Genomic DNA, 25,695 nt, shown 5'->3' with positions numbered 1-25,695 from the left:
CTTGCAGAGTTTTTGCTGAAAGATCAGCTGTTAACTTTATGGGGGATTCCCTTTTGTGTTATTTGTTGTTTTTCCCTTGCTGCTTTTCATATGTCTTCCTTGTATTTAATTTTTGATAGTTTGATTAATATGTGTCTTGGCATGTTTCTCCTTGGATTGATCCTGTATGGGAGTCTCTGTGCTTCCTGGACTTGATTAACTATTTCCTTTCCCATATTAGGGAAGTTTTCACCTATAATCTCTTCAAATATTTTCTCAGTCCCTTTCATTTTCTCTTCTTCTTCTGGGACCCCTATAATTCGACTGTTGGTGCATTTAATGTTGTCCCAGAGGTCTCTGAGACTGTCCTCAGTTCTTTTCATTCTCTTCTCTTTCTTCTGCTCTGCAGTAGTTATTTCCACTGTTTTATCTTCCAGGTCACTTACCCGTTCTTCTACCTCAGTTATTCTGCTATTGATCCCTTCTAGAGTATTTTTAATTTCATTTACTGTGTTGTTCATCGTTGCTTGTTTCCTCTTTAGTTCTTCTAGGCCCTTGTTAAATGTTTCTTGCATTTTCTCTATTTCCAAGATTTTGGATCATCTTTACTATCATTATTCTGAATTCCTTTTCAGGTAGACTGCCTATCTCCTCTTCATTTGTTAGGTCAGGTGGGTTTTTACCTTGCTCCTTCATCTGCTGTGTGTTTTTCTGTCTTCTCATTTTGCTTATTTACTGTGTTCGGGTTCTCCTTTTTGCAGGCTGCAGGTTTGTAGTTCCCGTTGTTTTTGGTGTCTGTCCCCAGTGGCTAAAGTTGGTTCAGTGTGGTGTGTAGGCTTCCTGGTGGAGGGGACTAGTGCCTCTGTTCTGGTGGATGAGGGTGGATCTTGTCTTTCTGGTGGGCAGGTCCACGTCTGATGGTGTGTTTTGGGGTGTCTGTGGCCTTATTATGATTTTAGGCAGCCTCTCTGCTAATGGGTGGGGTTGTGTTCCTGTCTTGCTAGTTGTTTGGCATAGAGTGTCCAGCACTGTAGCTTGCTGGTCATTGAGTGAAGCTGGGTGCTGGTGTTGAGATGGAGATCTCTGGGAGATTTTCACCGTTTGATATTACGTGGAGCTGGGAGGTCTCTTGCGGACCAGTGTCCTGAACTTGGCTCTCCCAGCTCAGAGGCACAGCACTGACTCCTGGCTTGACCACCAAGAGCCTTTCATCCACATGGCTCAGAATAAAAGGGAGAAAAAGTAGAAAGAAAAAAGAAAAGAAAGAAAGAAAGAAATGATAAAATAAAGTAAGATAAAATAAAATAGTTATTAAAATAAAAAATAATTATTAAGAAAAAAATATTTTTAAGTATTAAAAAAAAAAGGATGGACAGAACCCTAGGACAAACGGTGAAAGCAAAGCTATACAGACAAAATCTCACACAGAAGCATACACATACACACTCACAAAAAGAGGAAAAGGGGAAAAAATAATATATCTTGCTCCCAAAGTCCACCTACTCAATTTGGGATAATTCATTGTCTATTCAGGTATTCCACAGATGCAGGATACATCAAGTTGATTGTGGAGCTGCTCCTGAGGCTGCTGGGATAGATTTCCATTCTCTTTGTTCGCAAAGCTCCCGGTGTTCAGCTTTGGGTCTGGCCTCGCCTCTGCGTGTAGGTCACCGGAGGGCGTCTGTTCTTCGCTCAGACAGGACGGGGTTAAAGAAGCAGCTGATTCGGGGGCTCTGGCTCACTCAGGCCGGGGGGGAGGGAGGGGCTTGGAGTGCAGGTCGAGCCTGCAGAGGCCGGCGTGACGTTGCACCAGCCTGAGGCGCACCGTGCGTTCTCCCGGGGGAGTTGTCCCTGGATCCCGGGACCCTGGCAGTGGCGGGCTGCACAGGCTCCCCGGAAGGGAGGTGTGGATAGTGACCTGTGGTCGCACACAGGCTTCTTGGTGGCGGCAGCAGCAGCCTTAGTGTCTCATGCCCGTCTCTGGGCTCCGCGCTGTTTGCCGCGGCTCGCGCCCGTCTCTGAAGCTCCTTTAAGCAGCGCTCTCAATCCCCTCTCCTCGCGCACCACGAAACAAAGAGGGAAGAAAAAGTCTCTTGCCTCTTCGGCAGGTCCAGACTTTTCCCTGGACTCCCTCCTGGCCAGCCGTGGCGCACTAACCCCCTGCAGGCTGTGTTCATGCCGCCGACCCCAGTCCTCTCCCGGCGCTCCGACCAAAGCCCGAGCCTCAAGCTCCCAGCCCCGCCCGCCCCGGCGGGTGAGCAGACAAGCCTCTCGGGCTGGTGAGTGCCGGTCGGCCCTGATATTCTGTGCGAGAATCTCTCCGCTTTGCCCTCTGCACCCCTGTTGCTGCGCTCTCCTCCGCGGCTCCGAAGCTTCCCCATCCGCTTCCCGCTGTCTCCGCCCGCGAAGGGGCTCCTAGTGTGTGGAAACATTTCCTCCTTCACGGCTCCCTCCCACTGGTGCAGGTCCCGTCCCTGTGCTTTTGTCTCTGTTTATTCTTTTTTCTTTTGCCCTACCCAGATACGTGGGGACTTTCTTGCCTTTTGGGGGCAAGAGGTCTTCTGCCAGCGTTCAGTAGGTGTTCTGTAGGAGTTGTTCCACGTGTAGATGTGTTTCTGATGTATTTGTGGGGAGGAAGGTGGTCTCCGCGTCTTACTCTTCCGCCATCTTCCTCAATTCCTCCAGGATATTGTTTTTAAAATTCATTTTGAGTGATTTCTTGAAAGGATGGGTTTGGTACTAATTTACATCCCATAGTATTATCATACTTTCTCAATTCTTAGATGCCTAAAAAATTTTTTTACATTTCTAAAATTGGAATGTGCCATACAATAAATGTCGAAAGGAACTTGCCAGCCTTTTTTTCTCCAAACACTGACGTTAAATGATGGTCTCCTTAACTCCCAATCGCCTTGAAATAGAGGGGGTACATAGAACAAGGCTATTTGTCTCCATTAACTTTCTCAAGGCTTTAGGTGACCAAGAACTAATAATAAAGCATCCTCCACTAATAATCTAAGCAAGGAATTATGTGGATATGGGCATGATGGTTGTCTGTGATTCTTTTCCATTTTCTCCCACTAGATCTTTCTGACTCACCACATTGATTCCCCCTAAGAGAACAGAGGGCTGGTCTGAGCCTCCTTCCCCGAATCCCATTTCTCAGAGGTTAGGCCACATCTCGCCTACTGGTGGATGATGGGGCTGGTGCTCTTCGGGCAGAGGCTAGTGTGGTCTTGGGCTGACGTTGGGGACCCCTCCACCTTCTAGAGTATGTCTGTAGGGCCAGAACCAGGGGAATTGTAGCTCTTAGCTCCACACACTCATGGAAGGAGGGCTCACGGGTGTCGGGGGCAGAGGCTGTGAGTGGGAAGGGTGTTGCCCAGCCGTCTCGTTGAGTCGTTGGCCTGAGAGCCTGAATTGTCGCTGCTTGTGGTTCGTGAGCTTCTCAGCCCTTTTATCCCCAGCCCGTCTCCTGTACAGAAGGTGCAGCAGAACGTGAGCTTGAGCTGAGCAGAGCTTCTTTTCAGAAGTCTGACAGGATCGTTTATGAAAACTTGCTGTCTTTTCCCATTCCTGAGAACGTCTCCAGTAAGATAATCCCATCAGAGGGTTATTTATAAAAAGCTGTGGCTACATTCCCACATCTGGCACAGTTTAACCCCGGTCAGAGATGATGATGCCGACGATGATTGTCATTAGGAAGAGTAAACCTTTTATGTCACGAAGCAAGGAAATTGAGACTATCTTTTTGTAATGCCATTCTTTCTTTCCCTATAGCTCTTGGGACCTGCTTCCTAGAATGTTTGCTTTAGAACTTGATAATGTCAGGTCACTTAAGTCAGGTCACCCATAAAACTCTCTTTTTGGAACAGACATATGCATACTAATATAATACTTTCTTGTATGTGTATTCCTAGTCCTGTAGATGTCAGGGTTGCAACATGTAACTTATCCCACTGTCCCAGCTACTCTCATGATCTGCAAATCCATGTAAGACCCTGGAGAGCACGGGCAGGCTTTCAGGTCTCGGGCACTTCGGACATGTGCTTGGTCAGCACTTCTCAAATGTGACCCCCAGCATGCTTCCAAAGGCAGAAGAGAGAGAACACATTCTACTGGTAGACAGGGGGTGGGTTCTGGGACCACAGAGTGGTTTCTTGGTTTATGAACTAGTGGTACCTGGGACTTCTTTTGTCTATAGAATTATGTGCCCTAAAATAGTACAGCTTGTCTGCATAAGTAGAACAGATCATCAAATAGTTTGTTTTTATCTTATTAGTGCCAGTGAAGTTCATGAATATCTTCCAACAGACAGCAAGGCACTGAGCCACGTTTTTGGATAGCACTTCGTTGTGAGAGCTTCACGAGGGGTTCAAGGAGATTATAAGGTTTTTAAAAAGAAGTCACTGTATAAATTATACCCCGTATCTCTTAACTAAGGAAAATTTAACTACCAGTGCCCAAATAGAAAAATATAAATTTTATTTATAAAATAAAATTTAAAATATCATTTTAAATAAACCACCTCAGTTTTTGCTAAATCACATTGTCCGTGTGTGTGTTCTTTCCAGACATATGAAGATTCATGAGAAGGACCCCAGCAGCGCTACAGCTGCAGCCCCTCCGTCCCCACTGAAGCGCAGGCGGCTGTCCTCCAAAAGGAAACTGAGTCATGATACAGAGTCAGAGAAGGAAGACCCAGCGCCCGCTAAAAAGGTCCTCTCTGCCCCCAGCACAGATGTGCCTGCCCCAGGGACTCTTGGCAGAAATCCCTCCAGCCTTTATTTTGCAGTCTGGGGGCTTGGTGGACACCCATCCCAAGCTTCTAACCTGTTTCCCTGCACTGTTTCATAAGGTCTCTGGAGAAAAAAGTACCTGTTTGCTCCTCCTTTGTGGAAGGAAGAGCCCCCCGGCTGAGCCCACGGATGATCTGAGGAGCTTGTTTCATTGCTCCTGGGGTTTTTTGTTTCTCCAGCTAGAATGGAAGAGGCTCTGCTAAGTATTAGGGACTCTTTTGTCCTCACACTTTTATTCCCAGTGCCTGGCAGGTACTAAGGGCTTTCTGCCTGATAAAAACGCAGGGAAGAAGGTCGGGGAGGAAAGCCGAGCTCCCCCCACCCCATCCCCAAATTCTGCCGGAGGTCCGCCTGGGACCACTGAGAATCAGAAAAACTATGTGGAGCCTGGACCGTGAATATTTGTTGAATGGATGAGTGAGTTGAGGGTGGGTGGGTGGGTGCTGGTGTTCGGTGAGGTTTTGTTACATGAAACGTTGGTCAGTAGCATCCTTAATGCCTAGGAGGGAGGCGTCCTTTTCCTTTCAGATTCTGGATTTAGTGTCGGCTTCTCTGAAACAAACTACGTGGGAGCCCTCCCTTGTGACTTAATGTTTCTTCTTTCCCCTAAGATGGTAGAGGACAGGCAGTCGGGTGACACGGAGAAGAAAGCTGATGAAGTGTTTCACTGCCCACTGTGTTTCAAGGAGTTCGTGTGCAAGTACGGGCTGGAGACCCACATGGAGACCCACTCAGATAACCCGCTAAGGTAGGAGAGGGGCTGGGGCAGGCTTGTGCTATGGGGGCGCCTCCTTGTGATGTGTGATGCAACCTACCTCCTGTTACTCCAGCCTGGGCTGTGAGGCCATTAGTGAGGCCGATCAGAGTGCTTGCGGGGGTGGAAGTGGGGCTGAGAGGGGTCAGAGCAGGTGGCTGCAGCCCCAGGAGGATTCACCAGCGTCACGGTGCTTCCTGCACTCCTGGCGGGGCCCCCGGGCGATCCCCATGAGCCCCCGCCCACGGGTAGCCTCCTAGCACCGGGCTTTGGGCAGCAGACACATTTTCTTCACGGATGGTGTTGCAGCCCAAATGGTCGTTAGCTGCGCCCGTGTCTGTGCTAAGGACGGGAAGGGCGGATCAGGTGCTCGTGGGTGTCTGGAATGGGCTGGTAGCACAGAAGCCGAGGAAAGCATTTGGGGGCAAGACAGAGTTCTGTCGTGCAGGACACGGGACCTGAATGCAGCCTGTCTTAGTAGCAGCAAAGGTGATGGTTCTGCTGGTCCAGGCTCTGCATAGTTTTTCTGATTCTCAGTGGTCCCAGGCGGACCTCCGGCAGAATTTGGGGATGGGGTGGGGGGAGCTCGGCTTTCCTCCCCGACCTTCTTCCCTGCGTTTTTATCAGGCAGAAAGCCCTTTGTTCCTGCTGAGCAGGTACACGCTTCCTCTCTGAAACTGCTACTGTATCATTTTTAAGGTTCTGTAGGGGAGCCTCTGGTATTGTGAGACTTGAAAGTAGCACGTCCCCGAGAGGCACAGCTGAAGGTTCCCAGAGCAGAGGCCAGTGCATACGTGGTTGCAGCTTTGGGTTTCAGAAGACAGCTTGGGAGTGTAGAAATCTGGACATCTGTTTGTCTGACTCACCAATACATGGACCACATTTCCTTCTTGGGGGCACATGTTTGGTTGTGACTTAGGAGTGAAAAGGTCTGAGGCAGCTAAACATGTTTGTGTTGGGGTAAAAGCCTAATTGTCCAGTAACATAAAGTCGTGTCAAGTAATCATTATCCTTAATCACGTTAGCTTGACATTTTTCCATTAGAGAGAGAAAAGAATTTATGGAGAGATTAAACTCTGAGCAATTGAAGTGCTAGAACATGTCTTTAGGTGACTGCCCCATCTTGGGAAACTCCTGGATGTGACGGGCAGGCATGGACTGGTGGTCAGAACCCTGGGTCCCTGTCCCACCTCTGCTCACATGGGCTTGGACCAGCTGCATCTGAACCTTGAAGGAGAGTTGGACCAGATCGTCCTTGTGCTCCCTTTGAGGCCTGAAATTCTGTGACTCGGAAACCTGCCTCTTAACAGTTGTTCTTCTGTCTACCAAGAAAAAGCACTTGGCTCTTCCTTTTGTAGGCCCTGTCATTCTGAGAGATTCAGGAACTTGACTTCATGGTTTCATTAACGTCCACAGCATCCCAGGATGCGGGCTGGTGGTGGGTGGTAACTATTGAAATAGTTCTCTAGATGCAGGACCTGAGCAAGCGGAGGTGAAGTTACCAGACAAACCTCACGTGGTGAGTCGCGGGCAGAGGCAGGAATAGCAGCTGCGACCCCCGACCCTCCGACCCCGGTCAGCGCTTCTGACCCGGCCCTGCAGAGTGCCTGAGTCCACACACTGCTCCTCTCTGGGTTCCTCCCTAGGTTTTCTTTCACTTTGTGTTTTATTCTGTGATCAGATACCATCTTAGGAACTACCCATTTACCCTCTTCTAGATGATTCTGTCCGACAGGGAAAATAACTTAACTCTCAAGAGAGATTTCTGGGCAGCTGGAGCCTGCACAGCACAGTGTATAGCAATGATAAAGGAAGATCAGGTGTCCCCTTCTTTAGTGCTGGCTGGCACCAGGGCGTGGGTGCTCCTGGAGTGGGGCCTTCTGGACAAGCACCTAATCTGGGGGCAGGCCGGGCTGGCTACTTGGAGAACATGGAGACGGGAATCGCCTTGGATACTGGTTCACTGTTTTACATGATTTGGTGCATAATTCACTTGCCGTGACTCCAAGGCTGTGAAGTTAAACCTCAGGTCCTCCCTTGCCCACTTGGTAATAGCATCCTTTGTTTGGGGAGGGTGGACTGGAGGAGTCCTGAGCCTGTTGGGGGGCTCGGCCTCTCCCGGCAGTGGCGTGAGAAGAGGTTGCCTTGCATCCATGGTGGGGGGCAAGCATGCCATCCCCTGTCTGGCGGCTGTTGCTGTGTGGGTGGGTCTTGTGTCTGGGAACCAAAGGAGTTAATTACAGAACATAGTTAGTTTCCCTTCTCTCCCCTCTGCTCTGCCCTCCACATAATGGCCTGCTATCAGAGGATGCCATGGGGACAGGCATGAGCCGGCAGGGCCCAGCCAGGCAGTGAACTGTGACAGTAGCTGGTGGGAGAGACTGCTTGTTAACCCAGAGCTAAAATAGGCACCAACTCCATTTGCAAACCCCAAAGGCAGCAGAACCACAGTGGGATGCTACCAGTTTAGACAGAAAGTTTATAACTCGAAACAGCTGTTGGCTTCTTTCTCTCCCTCTCCTGCCCTTACCGCCCACCCCCAAAGCTGGCAAGGTGCCCGTTGTTCCTTAATAAAAAGCATTGGAAATCCAAATTCACGTAAACGCCGAGGCCTTTCTCCTGCAGTGCCTTGTGTTTCAAGTTAACGAAGTGTAAGCGTAGAGCAAAAGGAAGACACAGACCACTGTAGTGATTCTGGCTCCGAGTGTCGGGTTTGTTTTTGCCCTGGCGTGACCAGACCCGCAGTGACTTGGCCCTTCTGTCCAGCCCCCCAGACGGGAGAAGCAGAGGCTTTCTGGGAGCTGGCACTTGGGACTGGAGGTGACAGAGTGTTCAGTGAGCAGGTGGATGCAGAGAGGACATCCCTGTGTGAGGGTGTCTGGGTGTTGAATATCGTGCCTGGTTATAAGAATAGAACAGAGTAACAGGCTGTCTGCTGCCCTGAGTAAAGTTAGCTGGGAGGGAAGTCCAGGTCAGCAGCCACCAATGCAAACAGGAGGAGAGCCACGAGGGCCACCTTAAGTTTTCAAGTAGCCACATTCTAAAAAAGGAAGAAGAAAATAGGGAAATTGATCATGCTTTGCTGGTATACTAATATACCCAAAATATAATGTCAGTACAGAAATCGTCAGTGATGTGATTTCCATTCTCATTCTCATACAGTCTTTGCCATCTGGTGTGTGGGGCCTGATCGCAGCCCACCATTTCAACTGGAAGAGGCACATTCCAAGCCCCCAGCAGCCCATGTGTAGGTGCGAACCTAGGACAAGCCCACCTGTAGCTGGGAGGGCTTTGTCTCAGACCCCGCCCCCATCCCCATTTTGTGTCTGAATGACTAGTCTCTGGCTAATGGGGGCTGGGCTGGGCTGGGGGGACCTCTGGGTAGTCACGGTGGCACTGTGACTGCAGCTGGGGGCGAAATTTGGCAAAAGTTATTGTATCATCTTATGTGGCTTCTTGATTAAAGGAGATTGGGTAATAAATAATTTTTAAATTAGTTCAGCTAAAATGTATCCGGCAAATGAATGAGTGCTTGTTGTGTGCCAGGCCCTTGACCAGACTTAAGAAAAAAGTGGTGACAGTGGAGACAGGGCCCCTCGAGGGCTGTCAGCAAAAGAGTAAGAGCGATTATAACAGAGTGAAGTGGGTCAGTTCAGGGCCAGACAGGCCAGCAGCCTGTTGTCCAAGCAGAGGCAGCCAGGGAGCCGGATAGGTTGGCGGAAAGCTTCCCACGGCCTTTTACATTGGATGCTGGGGCGCTTGCCCGGGGCAGGCCCTCCTCAGTCCGGTCCAGTACCGTTCCTAGTTGTCTGTGAGGAAAATGTTATGGTGATGCCCTTAAATGTACATGGGGCGTTGGAAGGTGGGGACCTGAGTGGGCTCTGCGGGCACGCGGCAGCACAGAGGGGAGGGCAGGTGCCCACGGGCATGGAGGGCGGGCTGCCAGAGGTGGGGAGAGTCGCCAGGACCACCTTCTTCTGGATTCTCAAGTGTTCCAAGGAACGTTCGACTGCCTGCCCTGCGCCCCATCCCCCCTCTACCCATTCCCGTCACCTGCAGGGAGACCCTAAGACTGACTGACGTGGCGCTGGTCCCACACTTGTTAAATGTCATCCTAAAAATAGGGAGAGGGTATAACAAAATACTCTGCAGCATCTCGTATAAGAGCCCCAGGGGTCTGAGGCTCAGCCAGGTGGAGGGCAGATCTAAAACGATGCTGGGGGCTGAGGGAGGAGAAGATCCGCCCCCTAAGCTGGAGGCCTCTGTCCGGGCGGCCCCTCCGCACCCTGCCCGGGGGGCCTCTCAGCCGCGTGGAGTGGGCACTGCCGCCGGCTTCTGGGTTCACCCCAGCCACGCGTTGAGCAGTCCCTGGACCTGCCCGGCTTCCCGCTGCGTTGCTTCGGTCGAACAGACCTAGCAGGGCATCAGGATGCAGTGTGTGCAGGCCAGCGGATTCCTGGGCGTGGGGAGGGCAGGCTGCCCCTGGCCAGGGCCCTCTCCTAGGCCGTCACTGTTGCTCCCAGCAACTGGGAGAGATCAGGGCAGCTGTTGGCTGTCAGCTCTGCGGCTGGGAAGCGGGGGAGGGCAGGGAGGGTCTGAACCGGGCGGGGCTCTGACGAGAAGCCGTTTGCACTCGCCCCTCTTGCCTCCGTAGACAGAACAGAGAAAATGAAGCATGGAATCCCTTTAAAAAGGAACGTCAGTCCCTCGATAAAACACTGTAATGAGCAAGAAATTCAGTATCTCAAGGAAGCAGCCAGGGTGACTGCCGCTTTCTCAGCAAGGTATTTCCCAGGTTCTGATGACAGGGCCAGGCCTGCTGCTGCTCGGGGCGTGTTGGGAAGACTCCCAGTCGAGCCGCTGTCCAGGGCCCAGGCATTAAGGACGTGACATGGGTTGTAGAAGGAGCTGGGACACCTGCAGTAACCACCCTCTGAACGCACAGCGCAGCAGTTGCAGCAGAGCGGTGCTGAGGGTGCCGGCTGCAGCCTGACCGGGGCCTGGCATCTCCGTGACCTCGGGCTCAGTTTCCCCGTCTGGAAAATGGATTTAGGGGCTGTGTGAGGATGAAGGGAGCATCCACAGTCCCCAGACTGTAACAAACAATCAATGAACATTTACTTCTGATACTATTATTTAGAACATGTGTTGTTTTTAATATTTTAACCCTTGCGACACTTACAGTTATGGGTTGGTGTCGCTCTCTGGGAATCTGATTCCAGTAAAATAGAGAAGGAAGCCCGTTCCGGGGCTTCTCCAGGTACCATTTCCTTGACAGAGAACATGAAAGCAGTTTGGCCTTTAGTCTTTATCGTTGTAAGTAGCCACTTTTATCTGATTTTGCTTTTGTAAAGATTGGGTAGCTGAATGGCGGTTTACATTTGGTTTGAGTCCTGCCTCCCAAATGTTGTGATCCAGCTGCACAGAAACCCAGATGATTAGAAGCTTGAAAGGTCCTGATACCTTTAAATTATAGAACCGCACATCATTTCCCTTAGATTGTTGGGGAAACCTGAGATTCTAAAGAAATGTGTTTCCTGATGTTTGAAATTTGCCAAAGCAGTCTTTCAAAAATATGTTTAGCATAGTGAAAAAAAATTTTTTAACCCTTTCTTGTGGCAGTGGGGGTCATCTGTCTGTCTGTCCCTTAACTGGGAGACATGATAGAACAATGTGGAAGTAAGGTCACCAGATGACACAGTATTACTGTAGCAAACCCTGGGAGGAGTTAGTCCCAGAATTGCTTAGCCACAAGCCTTAAAAATACTTTTTTTTAAGCTTTTTGGTGGCCTTCTTTTCCATTTCTGTAGATGCTTTTGCTGGTGATTTTGCCTCCACATTTACCTTGGTTTGACTCAGTCTTCTGTGTGTGTGTGTGTGTGTGTGTGTGTGTGTGTGTGTGTGTGCAAGCTCCCCTCCATTGTAGATCCTTCAGGAAGGTTAGTTGGGAAACCCACTCTGGTTAGTGGTTACACGTTCCTTGTTTCATGGCTGATGCCTTTAATTGTGAGAGTTAGTCCTGCTAAGTCACTGTCAGCCCTACTGTGAGCTGCTCTGTTGACAGCTTCTTCCTGTACCCCTACTTCCTGCACAGTGCCCACGCCATTATAGCATGTGTATAATTAGCACATTTCTTCCCCAGCCCAGAATTCTGCAGTTTTCTTCTAAAAGGTAAATAAGAAGGAAGGGCATGTGTTGTAAAGAACGGCTTCCGTGGTGCCCTGCCCCACTGGGTGTGCCATGCTACGTGTCAGTCCTCGACTCAGTGACTCTTAAGATCCTGACGTTTGTTTTTTTGAGACTAGTCGTGGATCTGGGCATGAACAAGAACCTCATTCATTTGCATTGAAGCCCTCTGAGAACTGAAAGGACAAAGCCCCAGCTAACAAAGGAGAGCACTTCCTGGACCTCCCGGAGCTGCCTGGCCCATCCCTGGCCTGAGCTGTGGCTGGCAGGGTAGCTTCAAGATCAGTGCAGTTTACCACTCTCATGGAAGTCAGCCTTCTCTGACCACGTTCACAGTGTGCTCTTCCCGGCGAGGCCAACGTCAAGGCCAGAGCCCGTGTGCTGAGAGACTGTGTGAGTTTGTTTGATTTCTGAAGGAGAGGACAGGACAGGCTACAGATCAAGCACATGGTGAAGGTGCTCTGGGATCACAGTGCCTCCCTCCAGCCCCAGCACTGGCAGCCCCCAGTCCTGCCATCTGTTCCTTTGTATACCGGGGGCCACAGTGGAAACTTGGCTCACTCCCCTGCCTGCTGCTCTGGGGGGGGCATCTCTCTCCCCTGGGACCCCCCGCCCAGCCCCTCCTGTCTCTGCTTCACACCTCCCCAATCCCCCTCAGTGACACTGCAGGTGCCACAGCAGGCAGAGCAGATAAGCTGCAGACAGCTGCTTTTCCCCTCCGGTTCCAGAAGTTCCAACCCTGCACGGGCCCCAAACCTCAGCTCTTCCCTTACCACCCACCCCGAGTAAACTGAAGTGCTGGAGCCCCTGCCCCGGGAATAGAGCTGCCCTGAGGGAGGTGGAACCCTGCAGTTAGGGGAGCAGGTCGCTCTCCCCGCATTCCGAACTAAACGTGCTTCCTTTCTCATAGAAGCATTTGCTAACACGTGCTGAGATTCAAGTGTTTTCTGGGTGAAGTGGGCTCTGGTGAACTGCCTTGGGTAGAGAAACACTGTTTCTGTGAGCAGAACAATTTGGGGCTCACATATAGGGGATCATCCTTCCATAAGCCAAGGGCAGGCAGGATGTCCATATTGGCATTCGTCCCTGCGTTTCGTAAGTAAGCTCACCTTTACTTAAATTGTCCTTTAGAGTTTTTTTCAAATAATGAATTTTTGTTTTCTTCACGGTAATCTATTTGAGTATGTGATTTAAAAAGAAAAAAAGAAAGTTTTGTTCTTAGAAGAGTGGGTGGAATGTTATTAGCTTCTTTAAACCCTATAGCTAGATACACTTTCCCCCATTAAATGCATTTATCTTACTGACAGCGGAAGTTAGTTTCCATTTGGAACAGTTACCCTCAGTTTGCAACTTAAGGCCATCTCCGTTGCCAGAAAATCCGAAAGCAGCCTCTCGGATCTGTAAAATTTCCCCCTGGCACGTCGTCAGAGCACTTGCAAAATGAAATCATCCTCCAGTCACTCTGCCGTGACTCTTAAGTACAGCTCCACTCCATCTAAATGTTTTACAGTGTGCTGTTCACGAGTTCCTGGCGGGGTTGAAAGATCCCCCAAACCAGGGTCGAGGGGAAGAGTGGTGGGGACCACCCGATCAATGGCTGTGGCCTTAATGAAGGTGACAGACCGAAGCGAGGTTAGCAGATAGCCCCAGCTCGGCAGCCAGCAGCATCACCTGCAGATTTGCAGTGACCTCCACTGGGCCTCAGGAGGAACCGAGTGTCTGCCTGACAAAGACAATCTAAATGTCTCTGGGTGACTGTTTTCCACGACGGTTTCATTTAAAGTCTGTCCGCAGATAGAGGTCCAAGTGTGAGATGGGGGGCAGTGTTTTTTCCCACGAGGGTTCTTTCCTTCTTTTTAACCAGCTTCTTGATGTGCTTCTGATTTCAAGGCAGATTTTAATTTTCTCTGCCACTTTTCAAGAAGTTTGTTTGTAAGATGAAAGTCTATATCCTTTCAGAAGTGAAACAGGAGCACCTTGATTGAAACCCTGTGGAAACAGAGGTGTGATGTGGTGGATGGAGGGCTCATTTTCACGGCATTAGGAGGCTCTTGAGTGCATGTGTGTGCAGGCTGTGGCTCCAGAAGAGAACGGGGTTGATGAGGAAGCAGGGGGTGCAGGGCAGAGGCAGGACTAGGAGGAACACACGTCTCTCCTAGTGAGTCTCCAGATTAAACGGCAGCAGTGGAGAAGTTCTGCTGTTCTGTGGAGTTCTCGAGAGCGAAAGGAGAGAATACATCCTTTGGAAATTAAAATTCCATTTTTTCTGCATTTTTGTGTCTGCTGTAATTGCCAGGAAATGGGTTATTCCTGATTTTTTTTTTTTGTACCTAGCGCTATAAAATAATGGTTAAATTTGGTCTAGCACCTTGTAGGTCTCCGAGCATTTGGTTACCCGTTATTCACGGTAACTCTAAAGATCCCCACATACAGATGAGAAAGAAAACGGAGACTCATAGCAGGAAGGGAATGAGCTCGCCCGGGCTTGTAGCTTTAGTTGTTCATAAATTCGAGATCCTCTTGCTTGATTCTCACTAATTTATTTTCCACACTTGTCTGATCTAAGAGGCACCTGGTGTGCTTGCACAAATACAGATTCCTGGGTTCCTCCTCCAGTTATTCTGATTCCAGTCCATCTGCAGTGGCCCCAGGAATCTGGTTTTTAACAAGGTCATGGGGGGATTCTTATCTCAGGCACGTTTGGGAAATTTTACACAGCAGGCAGCTGAAATACAGATGAAACAAGTTGTCCAAGGTCACACACTCTGACTCCCCATTCCCAGCTGGGACTCCCTGGTCCCTGCGCCTATCCCCCCACTGCTCCACACCTGCCTTCCTCCGAGGACACAGCCTGTGGTTGGTGCCAGGTAATTCTGCCACGTGTGTATGGAGCGCACACTTGGTACCAGATACCAGAAACGGGAAGAGTTTGAAGGTGAATAAGAGAATGAAGGAGGAGATAGATATGTCTAGATAAATGGTGCAAACTCAGCGTTACTGAAAATTCATGGCTACGATAGAAGGGCAGTAATCCTTATCGCCACCTTCCGAGACACTCTCCATTCCCTTGTACAACCCACGTGTGATGCCCTCATGTGGAATACTCATGGCCAGTAGACTCTGCACTGATGCCATAGTCTCAAAAGAGGAGGGTGTTCAGAAAGATCTCTGGGGCTCGATAATGGGACTTTTCTTCACTCATCCTTTAAAATGTTCTATTTTCATATTTTATAATGTACCTGGTACATTATATATGTGTGCATATAAATACATAAAGATACATAACACACACATTTCACCAACAGCAAGCCGATACGGGATAAATGCTCAAAAACGTTTTAACTCTAAAGTTAGAAGCTCAAGGTTAAAAGCTCAAGAAGCGTGCAGCCCACTGCTCAGGCCCACCTGCTCACCTTCTGCAGTTGACATGCAGGCTGCCGAGGGTCAGTATGATTTCTCCCCAACCTGTTTATGTCAGTAATACTTATAATTATTTGCTGTAATTTAATTAAATTTTCTGTAAGCCAGCAAAATATTGTTTGTTTTCTTTTAAAGAATAGTCTGTGAAAACTAAGTTGGGCATACTTGCACATAAGCCAGATTGGACAGGTTTTTGTTGTTGCTGTTGTTTGTTTCTTTGTTTTGCTGTCAAATTTAGGGTGGGCAAGACAGCTGTGAACAGTTGAAGAAACAATCATAAGAACCTAGGATGCTGCTTTAGTTTGGTTTGCAAAAATCTAAGTTCTTGCTCTACCTGAAAGCATCTAAAACCAGAAATCAAAGATGCTGTGTTACGAGTGTGACTCACACAGTGATGGCGACATGGATCTTCACTCAGTGGAGCTAGACTCAAGCCTAAGTCCTTGGCCCCCATAAAAATGGGCGAGTTGAATGTGCAGTGGAGTCTCGTTACACAGTAGGTACATTCCGTGAAGTCCCCACAGACAGAGAGTTAGTGGGCACTGAACCATTGTTCCTGGAGGAAACACAGGGTTAGTTTCCTGCAAGCCTCTGGTCACATTTTCATGAACTAATTGATACATAACCTGGTTTTATTAAGTGTGTTTCTGTTTAAAGACACTCTATATAGTATATACTCTTGACTCATCAACATTGAACTCACAGCCGACAGCACTCTAGCTCACGCCTGAACGGAGCTCATCTAACACGCGTGTTTTCTCTGCAAAGCACGTCACAGCCTTCTTGCTCTTGGCGACACAGGGTGGCACTTCAGCATTACACTTGGGGACCATTTCATTTTTAAAATTTATTTATTTTATTTATTTATTTTTGGCTGCGTTGGGTCTTCGTTGCTGTGCGGGCTTTTCTCTAGCGGCAGGGAGCGGGAGCTACTCTTTATTGCGGTGCGTGCAGGCTTCTCACTGTGATGGCTTCTCCTGTTGTGGAGCACGGGCTCTAGGCACGCAGGCTTCAGTAGTTGTGGCGCACGGGCTTAGCTGCTCCGCCACATGTGGGATCTTTCCAATCCAGGGATCAAACCCGCGTCCCCTGCATTGGCAGGCGGATTCTTAACCACTGCACCACCAGGGAGGCCCTTGGGGACCATTTTAAATAGCAGACTCATCAAGAAGAAACACTAAAATGCTAGAACTGTGGCAGCACTAAAGAGATAGCGGAAAGGACACTTGTTTACAGTAGGAGCTTAAATGAGAGGGCAGAGCGTCTCCTTGTCCAGCCCCAGCAGGGAACGTGTGCATCAGGCAACTCAGGTTCTTCCCACTCTGTTCTCTGTTGCGTTGCCTGTCCAAGAACACACCGCGAGTATTGACTTGGGTTTACAAATAAATTTTGGCAAGTAGGCAAATTCACAAACACAGACTCTGCAAATAATGAGGATCAACTGAATATGTTTTAGGTTGAGTAAAATATTAAATGTGCGTGATTTTTTGTTTTTAATGAGGGGCCCCCCCACCCCACCCCTTTACCCAACTTTGATGCACAACCCTTTCTCTGACAGACGGAGTGAGCCCTGCTGTCTTCTGAGGGTGAGCGAGAACCAGGCTTCTGCTTCCATTGTGATGGGATGGTCACACACTGGCTGGGTTGCTAGGATGAATTGAGCTTAAGTATTTGTTGTAATGTCCCAACGCTGGTAAAAATTAATTATAAATACTTTGCAAATATTCTACACAAAATATATGTCGTCAGTGCTAATTGTTAACTCAAGAGTGAGTCATCATGGATGTCAGGTGGAAAATGCCTGAGGGCCCACTGGGTGGCAGCTCCCCGCTGCCTTTGCACTTGTCCTTTCTTTCTTAACTTCCTCTCAGTCTCACCTTTCAGGGAAGGCACAGACCAGCTTCCAGACAGTTCCCTGAACTTCACCTGCTTGTGGCCCAGACAGGACAGAGGGGAAGAGGAATAGGTGCAGGGAGAGAAAATCTCAACAGTGCAAGATATTGCGGGAAGCAGAGCCGGGGAGAGACGGAAGCTGCGCTGTGCAGGCCCACCGTGTGAGAACTTTCCATACCTATAGGCGTCTGGGTTCTCCGCGGCCATCCCTGCCCAGAGCCTTTATCACAGTTGGTGAACTTAACCAGAAGTCCCTCAAAAGGGGTTTGTGTTTTGAGTGGCTCGTGGGAACCCAGCATGCTAAATTTAATTGAACGATGACAGGAATCTCGGTGGCGAGATGCGGGCGCGTCAGCAGGGAGGGGGTGTCGCGGAGGTGGGGACACAGGAGCACGCTGCTGTACCAGCCACGGCCCAGCACAGGGAGCGGGGCTGCACGTGCTTGGCACTGGTCTTTCGGCGCTACACGTGAAGCCCAGCTGCTTCATGCGTGATGCCGTTCTCTCTTTGATTTCTAGAGAAGGATTTCAAGGCAAAAAAAGTTTCCATTAAGGTGTGTGCGGTGTAAGCTCAGTCAGGTCGCTGTGCCCCTCTGTGCCCCAGATTCCTTCTCCGTGAGACAGGGGAAGACCTGCCGTAGAGCTTTCGTGAGGGGCAGATGTGTAGCTCAGTCAGGTCGCTGTGCCCTCTGTGCCCCACATTCCTTCTCCGTGAGACAGGGGAAGACCTGCCGTAGAGCTTTCGTGAGGGGCAGATGTGTTTGTATGTGTAAAGTAGTTGGAAAGAGGCGCTGTCCAGTGGGATTTTCTGCGATCCTGCAAATGCGCCAGGCCTGCACTGCTTGTCGCGGCTGAGCCCGTGAGACGGGGCTCTTGTGACTAAGGACATTTTAATTCGTTTAAATAGGGCTTTCACGGCCGCTGTATTCAGTGCAGGCCTAAAGGATGTGGGTGATGTCCTAATGATTGTTGGGTTTTAAGATGGCTCTCAGTGAAGACCTAGAAGGCAGCACCGGTGTGAAACATGGAGAAAACGGAGCCACCGTTAGAAAGTGGTGTTTGTTACACGTCCATGTGGCCCAGGACGGGTCAGGTGTATGCAGTCATCTCTGAAGTGAAGCGTGACAGTCTTTCATCTTTCTGTGGAACGCATTTGAAAGAGTCTTTCTAGGATAGGGAGATGGCTTCATGGTAGGTGAGGGTGGGAGTATGAACAGGGCTCACATTTTGTCTTTGCTTCTTCCTGGCTGTGTGACCTCCACCGCGTTGCTGAACATTTTCGAGCCTCGGTGTTTTCCTCTGGAAGATGAAGATGAGAATGCCCACCCACCTGCCGGGTCGTGCGCTACCCCTGTGGGGTGCCCTCGCACTTAGCGTGGCTCAGCATTCGGGAGCTATGGTTATTTCTTAGATAGATGGTAATAATAGCAGAATTGAATACATAATTGCTGTCACGTGCTACCAGTTCAGTTGGAGGATTTGATTATCATTTTATCCCAGTCACATATCAGGGATGCTGACGTGACTGCTCCAGCTGCTGTGGAAATTTGTGCTTTTTGGCTTCTAAATGTTTTTGGTAATCAGAATCCATGGAGCTGGGGGAGGGAAGTGTTCCCTCCACATCGTGTAACACAGGTAAGAGCAAGTGGCCTCAGGTTCCCACCTCTCTGCTCTGTTCACACTTGTGCCGTCTGCAAAGACTGGGTATCCAGAGGCTGGTAGGACATAAATTTTTTTTTAAAGGGAGAGTCTTTCGTTGCTCACCATGAGGTGGCTGGCTTCTTGATGTCACAGCCTTTTTATTTTGCTCCATTGAAATGAAGCAACAGAAAACACAATACGGCTAACGGACAGGTGGACGCCCCGGCACGGCCACCTCCTTACGTCCTGTGTCTTCTTCCCGCAGATGTGACATTTGCTGCGTCACCTTCCGCACACACCGAGGACTGCTGCGCCACAACGCACTGGTCCACAAGCAGCTTCCCAGGGACGCAGTGGGAAGGCCCTTCATCCAGAACAACCCCTCCATCCCTGCCGGCTTCCACGACTTAGGCTTCACCGACTTCTCCTGTAGGAGGTTTCCTCGCATTTCTCAGGTATTCCGATTGGCCCATGACTGGCAGCCACCTCCATGGCCCACACAGCTGGACTGAATTTCCTCACCTGAGGCTTCCTTTCCTTAAAATGCTGTCATTTGGTTTTTTTCTGTTTAATAGTACCTTTCTCTTGAAAGTTGAGAGTTGACGAGGGTTGGCGGCCTTTTATTTTGTGTGCTGAATTTCACGTTAACTGGCATGTGAGTGTAGCTCATCAGTACTTTGCCCATTTGGGGGCATTTGGGTTTAAAGTTGTGAATCGTTCACTACCCCACACAGCCCTAGGTGAATTGAATTTGTATTTTTTAAATATTTCTTTAATGTCGATATCACAGCTAAATATTTCTAGTGTTGTAGCTTCTATTCAAATATTTTGGGTCAGTGTTAGCCTGAGCTGTATTTGTGCTCTGCTTATAAAACACCTGCTAAAACTACTTCGGAACCCATTTTTTTTCCAATTTAAAAAAATCGAGGTAGACGATATCAACAGTGAAATTCTTCCATCCCAGCAGCCCCAGACTCAGTGACTTATTCCACGTGTACATGACCATGTGCATATGTCCATGTGTGCACATGCATATGTCCATGTGTGTACGTACCCACGTGTGTACGCTCATGTAGCCCCCTCCCCCGTGGTGCCCTTCCCAGGCAGCCTCCTCCCCCACAGTCACAGAGGAAGCCAGTTCTTCACTGATGGTGGTAGTTGCCATCAGTTAGGCTTGCAAGGCCCCCATTTTTAAAGAGAGAATTAATCCTACCTCTGTGGTGTTATTACTTAACCGTACTTCAGTGCTGATCTGCCGAGACATCCTGGGGATCGGCGTCATTCATCAAGCAGATAGGATTCGTAAGATGCTTAGTTGGTTTTCTTACTCGGTCCGGGAGTTAGGGAGCAGGGGAAGGTGGGCACCCTACGTGCCGTGGAGAAGGGCCGGATGCCGGGGCAGCTGTGCAGTTTGGCGATCATTTCTAAATGCTCCTTTCTGTTCCCCTGCTTTCGCCCGCCCGGCTTCCGTGCAGGCCTGGTGTGAAACGAACCTGCGCAGGTGCATCAGTGAGCAGCACCGCTTCGTCTGCGACACGTGTGACAAGGCCTTCCCCATGCTCTCCTCGCTCACCCTGCACAAGCAGACCCATGTAACTGCCGACCAGGGACGGGAGCAGCTGCAGTCCAGGGCCCTGCCTGGCGACGCCCCCGACCAGAAGGTCTTCCTGGCCATGCTGGGCCTGCAGCATATCGAAGACGCCAGGCCTGCACTGGCCGAGGAGGCGCTGCCGGATGACAACCAAGCGATACAGCTCCAGGCACTCAAGTGTCAGCTACCTCAGGACCCTGGCTGCACCAGCTTGCTGAGTCTGTCTCCTTTCGAAGCTGCTTCCCTGGGCGGGTCTCTTACCGTCCTCCCGGCCACCAAGGAGAGCATGAAGCATCTGTCCCTGCAGCCCTTCCAGAAGGGCTTCATCATCCAGCCTGACAGCAGTATTGTGGTCAAGCCCATCTCTGGGGAGTCAGCCATCGAGCTGGCAGACATCCAGCAGATCCTGAAGATGGCAGCCTCGGCCCCACCTCAGATCAGTCTTCCACCTCTGTCCAAGGCCCCCGCTGCCCCTCTACAGGCCATTTTCAAACACATGCCCCCTTTGAAGCCAAAGCCCCTGGTCACACCGCGGACGGTGGTGGCCACCTCCACACCTCCACCCCTCGTCAACGCGCAGCAGGCCTCCCCGGGCTGCATCAGCCCCAGCCTGCCCCCGCCGCCGCTGAAGCTCCTCAGGGGCTCCGTGGAGGCGGCCTCCGACGCCCACCTGCTGCAGTCCCAGTCGGGGGCGCAGCCAAACACAGCCGCACAGCTCTTCCTGCAGCAGCCGCGCCTCGAGCTGCCGGGCCAGGCCGAGATGAAGACGCAGCTGGAGCAGGACAGCATCATCGAGGCCCTCCTACCCCTGAGCATGGAGGCCAAGATTAAGCAGGAGATCACGGAGGGGGACCTCAAGGCCATCATGACGGCCCCCAGCGGCAAGAAGACGCCGGCCATGCGCAAGGTGCTCTACCCCTGCCGCTTCTGCAACCAGGTGTTCGCCTTCTCGGGGGTGCTGCGCGCGCACGTGCGCTCCCACCTGGGCATCTCGCCCTATCAGTGCAACATCTGCGACTACATCGCCGCCGACAAGGCCGCGCTCATCCGCCACCTGCGCACACACAGCGGCGAGCGGCCCTACATCTGCAAGATCTGCCATTACCCCTTCACGGTCAAGGCCAACTGCGAGCGGCACCTACGCAAGAAGCACCTCAAGGCCACACGCAAGGACATCGAGAAGAACATTGAGTACGTGACCAGCAGCGCGGCTGAGATGGTGGACGCCTTCTGCTCCCCAGACACGGTGTGCCGGCTGTGCGGCGAGGACCTCAAGCACTACCGCGCCCTCCGCATCCACATGCGCGCGCACTGCGGCCGCGGCCTGGGCGGCTGCCCCAAGGCCCGCAAGCCCTTCGAGTGCAAGGAGTGCAGCGCCGCCTTCTCGGCCAAGCGCAACTGCATCCACCACGTCCTCAAACAGCACCTGCACGTGCCCGAGCGTGACATCGAGAGCTACGTCCTGGCGGCCGACGGCCTGGGCCCCGCCGACGCGCCCACCGAGGCCCCGGGCAGGGTGGAGGAGGGCGGCGCCGCCCTGGGTGAGCGCAAGCCCCTGGCCGCCTTCCTGGAGCCCCAGAACGGCTTTCGTCACGGGGCCCCCGCCCAGCCGCTGCCCCCGCACATCGCAGTCAAAGTGGAGCCTGCCAGCAACTTCGCAGGGGACTTCAACGAGCCCTTGGACTTCTCCCAGAAGGGCCTGGCCCTGGTCCAAGTGAAGCAGGAGAACTCGGCCTCCTTCCTGAGCCCTTCCGCCTCGGCCCCATACGACTGCTCCATGGAGCCCATCGATCTGTCCATCCCCAAGAACTTCAGGAGAGGAGACGAGGACGCGGCCGCTCCCGGGGAAGCCAAGAAACCTGAGCAGGAGCCCGCGAGCAATGAGCAGGCCTCTCCCTGTCCACCAGCCTGCCCCACCCTGCCGGCGACCTTGGGCCCCAGCGGGGTCCTGGAAAAGCCCGTGGCCCCTGTAGCGGCGGCCTCTGCCGCCAGCACTCCGGAAGCCCCGGCTCCGCCCCTGCAGGGCTCCGTTCAACTCGCTGTGCCCATCTACTCCTCAGCCCTGGTCAACAGCTCCCCGCTCTTGGGCAACTCCACCCTCATAAGCAGCCCAGCCTTGCTGCGGCCGCTGCGCCCCAAGCCCCCCCTGCTTTTGCCAAAGCCCCCCGTGACAGAGGAGCTGCCCCCGCTGGCCTCCATTGCCCAGATCATCTCATCCGTGTCCTCGGCCCCCACCTTGCTGAAAACCAAGGTGGCTGACCCGGGGCCCGCGAGCGCTGGCAGTAACGCTGCAGCTGCAGATGTTGTAGGGGGCGCCGTCTCCAAAGCCACCACCGATGTCGCCAGCAGGAAAGGATCCAGTGACTCCCCGGCTGCTGCCACCAGCCCAGAGGCAGCCTCGCCCACTGAGCAGGGACCAGCTGGCTTGTCAAAGAAGAGGGGCCGGAAAAAGGGGACGAGGGGCCGGCTGCGCACCAGCGGCGGGGTGGACCTGGACTCCAGCGGGGAGTTCGCCAGCATCGAGAAGATGCTGGCTACGACGGACACCAACAAGTTCAGTCCGTTCCTGCAGACCGCAGAGGACGACGCTCAGGACGAGGCGGCCGCAGACCACAGCGGGCCCAGCGACGACGAGCAGGGCAGCCCCCCGGAGGACAGGCTGCTGAGGGTGAAGCGCAGCTCCTATGCCAGCTGCCTGCAGAGGATCAGCTGCCCCCACTGCCCCCGGGTCTTCCCCTGGGCCAGCTCCCTGCAGAGGCATATGCTCACGCACACTGGTAAGAGGGCCGGGCGGGCTGTGGCCCAGCCACTGGGCTGAGGGGCGGCGACGGTGGGGTCGAAGGAGGGGCCCTCTTCCCGCCTCCCCATTCCTAGCTTCTCTTCTTCCTCAGTCTCAGAAGCAGGGGCTTGCCTGATGGGGCCGAGAGTTTTTCCCTGCGCGCTCGTGTAACCAGAATGGCCTGTTTCCGTTGGCTGGGCCTCCGAGGGCTGCTGGTGAAGGGAAGGGTCAGGCAGGGTGTTTTTAGGTGAGATGGTCTTGGGCCATCGCATCCCTCACGTGGTCGAGGCATTAGCTGCTTGGTTATGCACAGGAGGCAGCTAGGGGAACAGGGACTTTGGCGGAAGAATTTGCATTCGAGGCAGCTGTTAAAATGGCAGACCTTCTGTGAAGTTCTTTTTGACTGCTGTGTATCCATAAAGGGAAATATTGCAAATTTTGCAGCTACCTTTCAGTTCACTAAGGCGATTACCTCTTCCCCTGTTCATCGTGAGTGTCAGTGACAGAGTAGCTTTAGAATTTAAAAAATTTTTTATCTATACTGAAGTTGTTGGCTGTTGCAGAGAGAAACACGCAAATATAAATATTATTCTAAGTAGCAGACTTAAGTTGCCAAAAAGATATCCCAAAAGTATTTTTCAAATGTTGTCGTGCGTTGATTTTTAAAGAGAAATTTGAGATAAGAAATACACTTTAAATAATTTTATACCAGGGAGTTAGTAGTCAGATGACCCTACAACTTAGGGTCATCTTAAGGTCATCTTAATTATGAGTTACTGAATATTCAAGCTGAGTATTCAAAATTTACATCTTTGAACTAAGGACAGATTGGGTGAGATCCTTAGCCTTTTGGAGATCACCACCCAAATATTAATTGATAGGACCTAAAACAGAATAAAGAATTGTATGGTACAGGATTGCCCGATAAAATACAGGATGCCAGTTAAATTTTGAATTTCAAATAAGCAACAAATAATTTTTAGTATAAATATCTTCCGTGCACTATTTGGGATATACTAAAAAATTACTTGTTGTGTATCTGATACTCAGATTTTAGCTGGGCGTCCTGTATTTTGAGTCGCTAAATCTGGCAACCCCAGGTAGTGCAGAGGCTCATGACGGTGTGGAGAGGGGAAGATGGCAGGGGCTGGGTGGGAGCCACGCTCTGTATCCAGGTAGAAAGGCTTCACACAGGGTGGATCCTCCGTGGAAGGCTCTTTCTCCTAACAAGTTGGGATATCGGGAGGGGATGGCAGAGCTGTCCTGGGCAATGAGAGTGCAGAGGAGACGGGCAGGGCAGGGCAGGGGAGGGTGCACTGCAGGATCTGTCTGAGGCTGGCTGCCACGTGGGCACGGCGTCTCTTTCCGGCGTGGTGGGGCCTCAAACCCAGGCATCAGTTAGGAGTGTCTGTCCATGGAGGACTCAAATAACAGGAACCAGAATTCCTAGATTTGTAGAGTCTGTGCTGCGTTTTCAGGCTGTCATTTTCTCTCCGTTTGAAATCATTTAAGCCTGACAAAGTAAGGGAACAGTTCTAAGGAAGAAAGTAGTTCAGAAAGAAGATGCTTCTTAGAAGGTGCCCTGCACAGCAGTCTCTCTTGCCGCCCTTTTTGGGTGGCAGCTGTCTGTCTCCTGCAGAGTCTCTGGAGAAGTGAGTATTCCCGTTGCCGCTTTTGAGCAAGCAGGCCGTCTGGGCGTGATGAGGAGCGCCCCCCTGCCAGCACCGCCTCCCCACTTCTGCTCCAGCCGGGAGCCCTGTGCTGGGTGGGTGCCACTGTCCTCTTCCCTGCACGCCAGCGGCCTCCCTGAGAGGACTGAGCAGCCCGTACTTGCGCTCAAGGGCCGCGCCGTGTCTTTGCAGGTGCCCGATAGAAGCTCCTTTTGAACGCCGAAGCGACCTCGTTGGTTTAACATTTGGTGGCGTCGGAACGGAGCAGAGGAGATGGGAGTTAGTCTGAGACGGGGGCGAGGGGAGGGCGGGGGCAGGTGTAGGTGTGAACATGTTCTGCCGCTTCTCCCCCCACAGTCACTGTCCCCTGACGGCCGTGTCTGCTTCCACCCCATCCCTCACGTCGTGTGTTCTTGCCGTGGGGTCACGGGCTTTTTTTCTTGAGGGGCGCATTCGGGCGGGTAGGGAACCGTTCCAGAGCTAGTATTGGTGACCGGGCCACGAGGGCCATGTCGTCCCCATCTTGCCGTGACGCAATTGAAGTTTAGGGAGGCTTGAGTGATTTGCCTGCAGGCATTTGGGGGACGCGCAGTAGTGCTGGGGGGTGGGAGCCAGGGTCAGGTTCCATCTGAGGATGCAGGGGGCGTGCCTCTTCTGCCCCCCTGTATCCTGACACGTGCGAACGCAGAAGATTGGGAAGTGGTTTGAGACAAGGTGGAACACGGCTGTGGACCACGAGCTGTTGACCAGAGACTTTGTGACCGTGGGATGGTGCTAACCACACGCTTAGACCTGGACGAACGCTGGCGCCCATGGGGCTCAGTTAACTTCCTTTGCTCTTTCACAGTCTCAGCTTCCAGCAACAATCTCAGCATTAGCTCCATTTAGTAATTTTATACAGCCCTCGGCTATGTCTGGTACAGTGCTGGAGCTGGACGGAGCCTGAGAAATCATGTGACCTGCCCACCCTTCCTGCACGCTGAG

General features: G+C 51.6%; 1 protein-coding gene across 12 annotated transcripts in view; it reads left to right on the top strand.

Moving 5' to 3' along the window:
* The window catches only part of RREB1 (ras responsive element binding protein 1), a 180,986-nt gene that overhangs the window by 140,574 nt on the left and 14,717 nt on the right, over positions 1-25,695 (top strand). For all 12 annotated transcript variants that reach the window (XM_032647970.1, XM_032647978.1, XM_032647976.1 and 9 more), the window contains 4 exons: positions 4,554-4,698; positions 5,390-5,526; positions 18,937-19,126; positions 20,147-23,039. In XM_032647970.1, coding sequence (XP_032503861.1) covers positions 4,554-4,698; positions 5,390-5,526; positions 18,937-19,126; positions 20,147-23,039 — 3,365 coding nt within the window. The remainder of the gene's footprint in view (positions 1-4,553; positions 4,699-5,389; positions 5,527-18,936; positions 19,127-20,146; positions 23,040-25,695) is intronic.

This window comes from Phocoena sinus, chromosome 11 (assembly GCF_008692025.1).
Source record: "Phocoena sinus isolate mPhoSin1 chromosome 11, mPhoSin1.pri, whole genome shotgun sequence".
Classification (NCBI taxonomy): Eukaryota; Metazoa; Chordata; class Mammalia; order Artiodactyla; family Phocoenidae; genus Phocoena; species Phocoena sinus.
The sequence above is the reverse complement of the archived record's forward strand: the minus strand, read 5'-3'. Positions and strand labels throughout refer to the sequence as shown.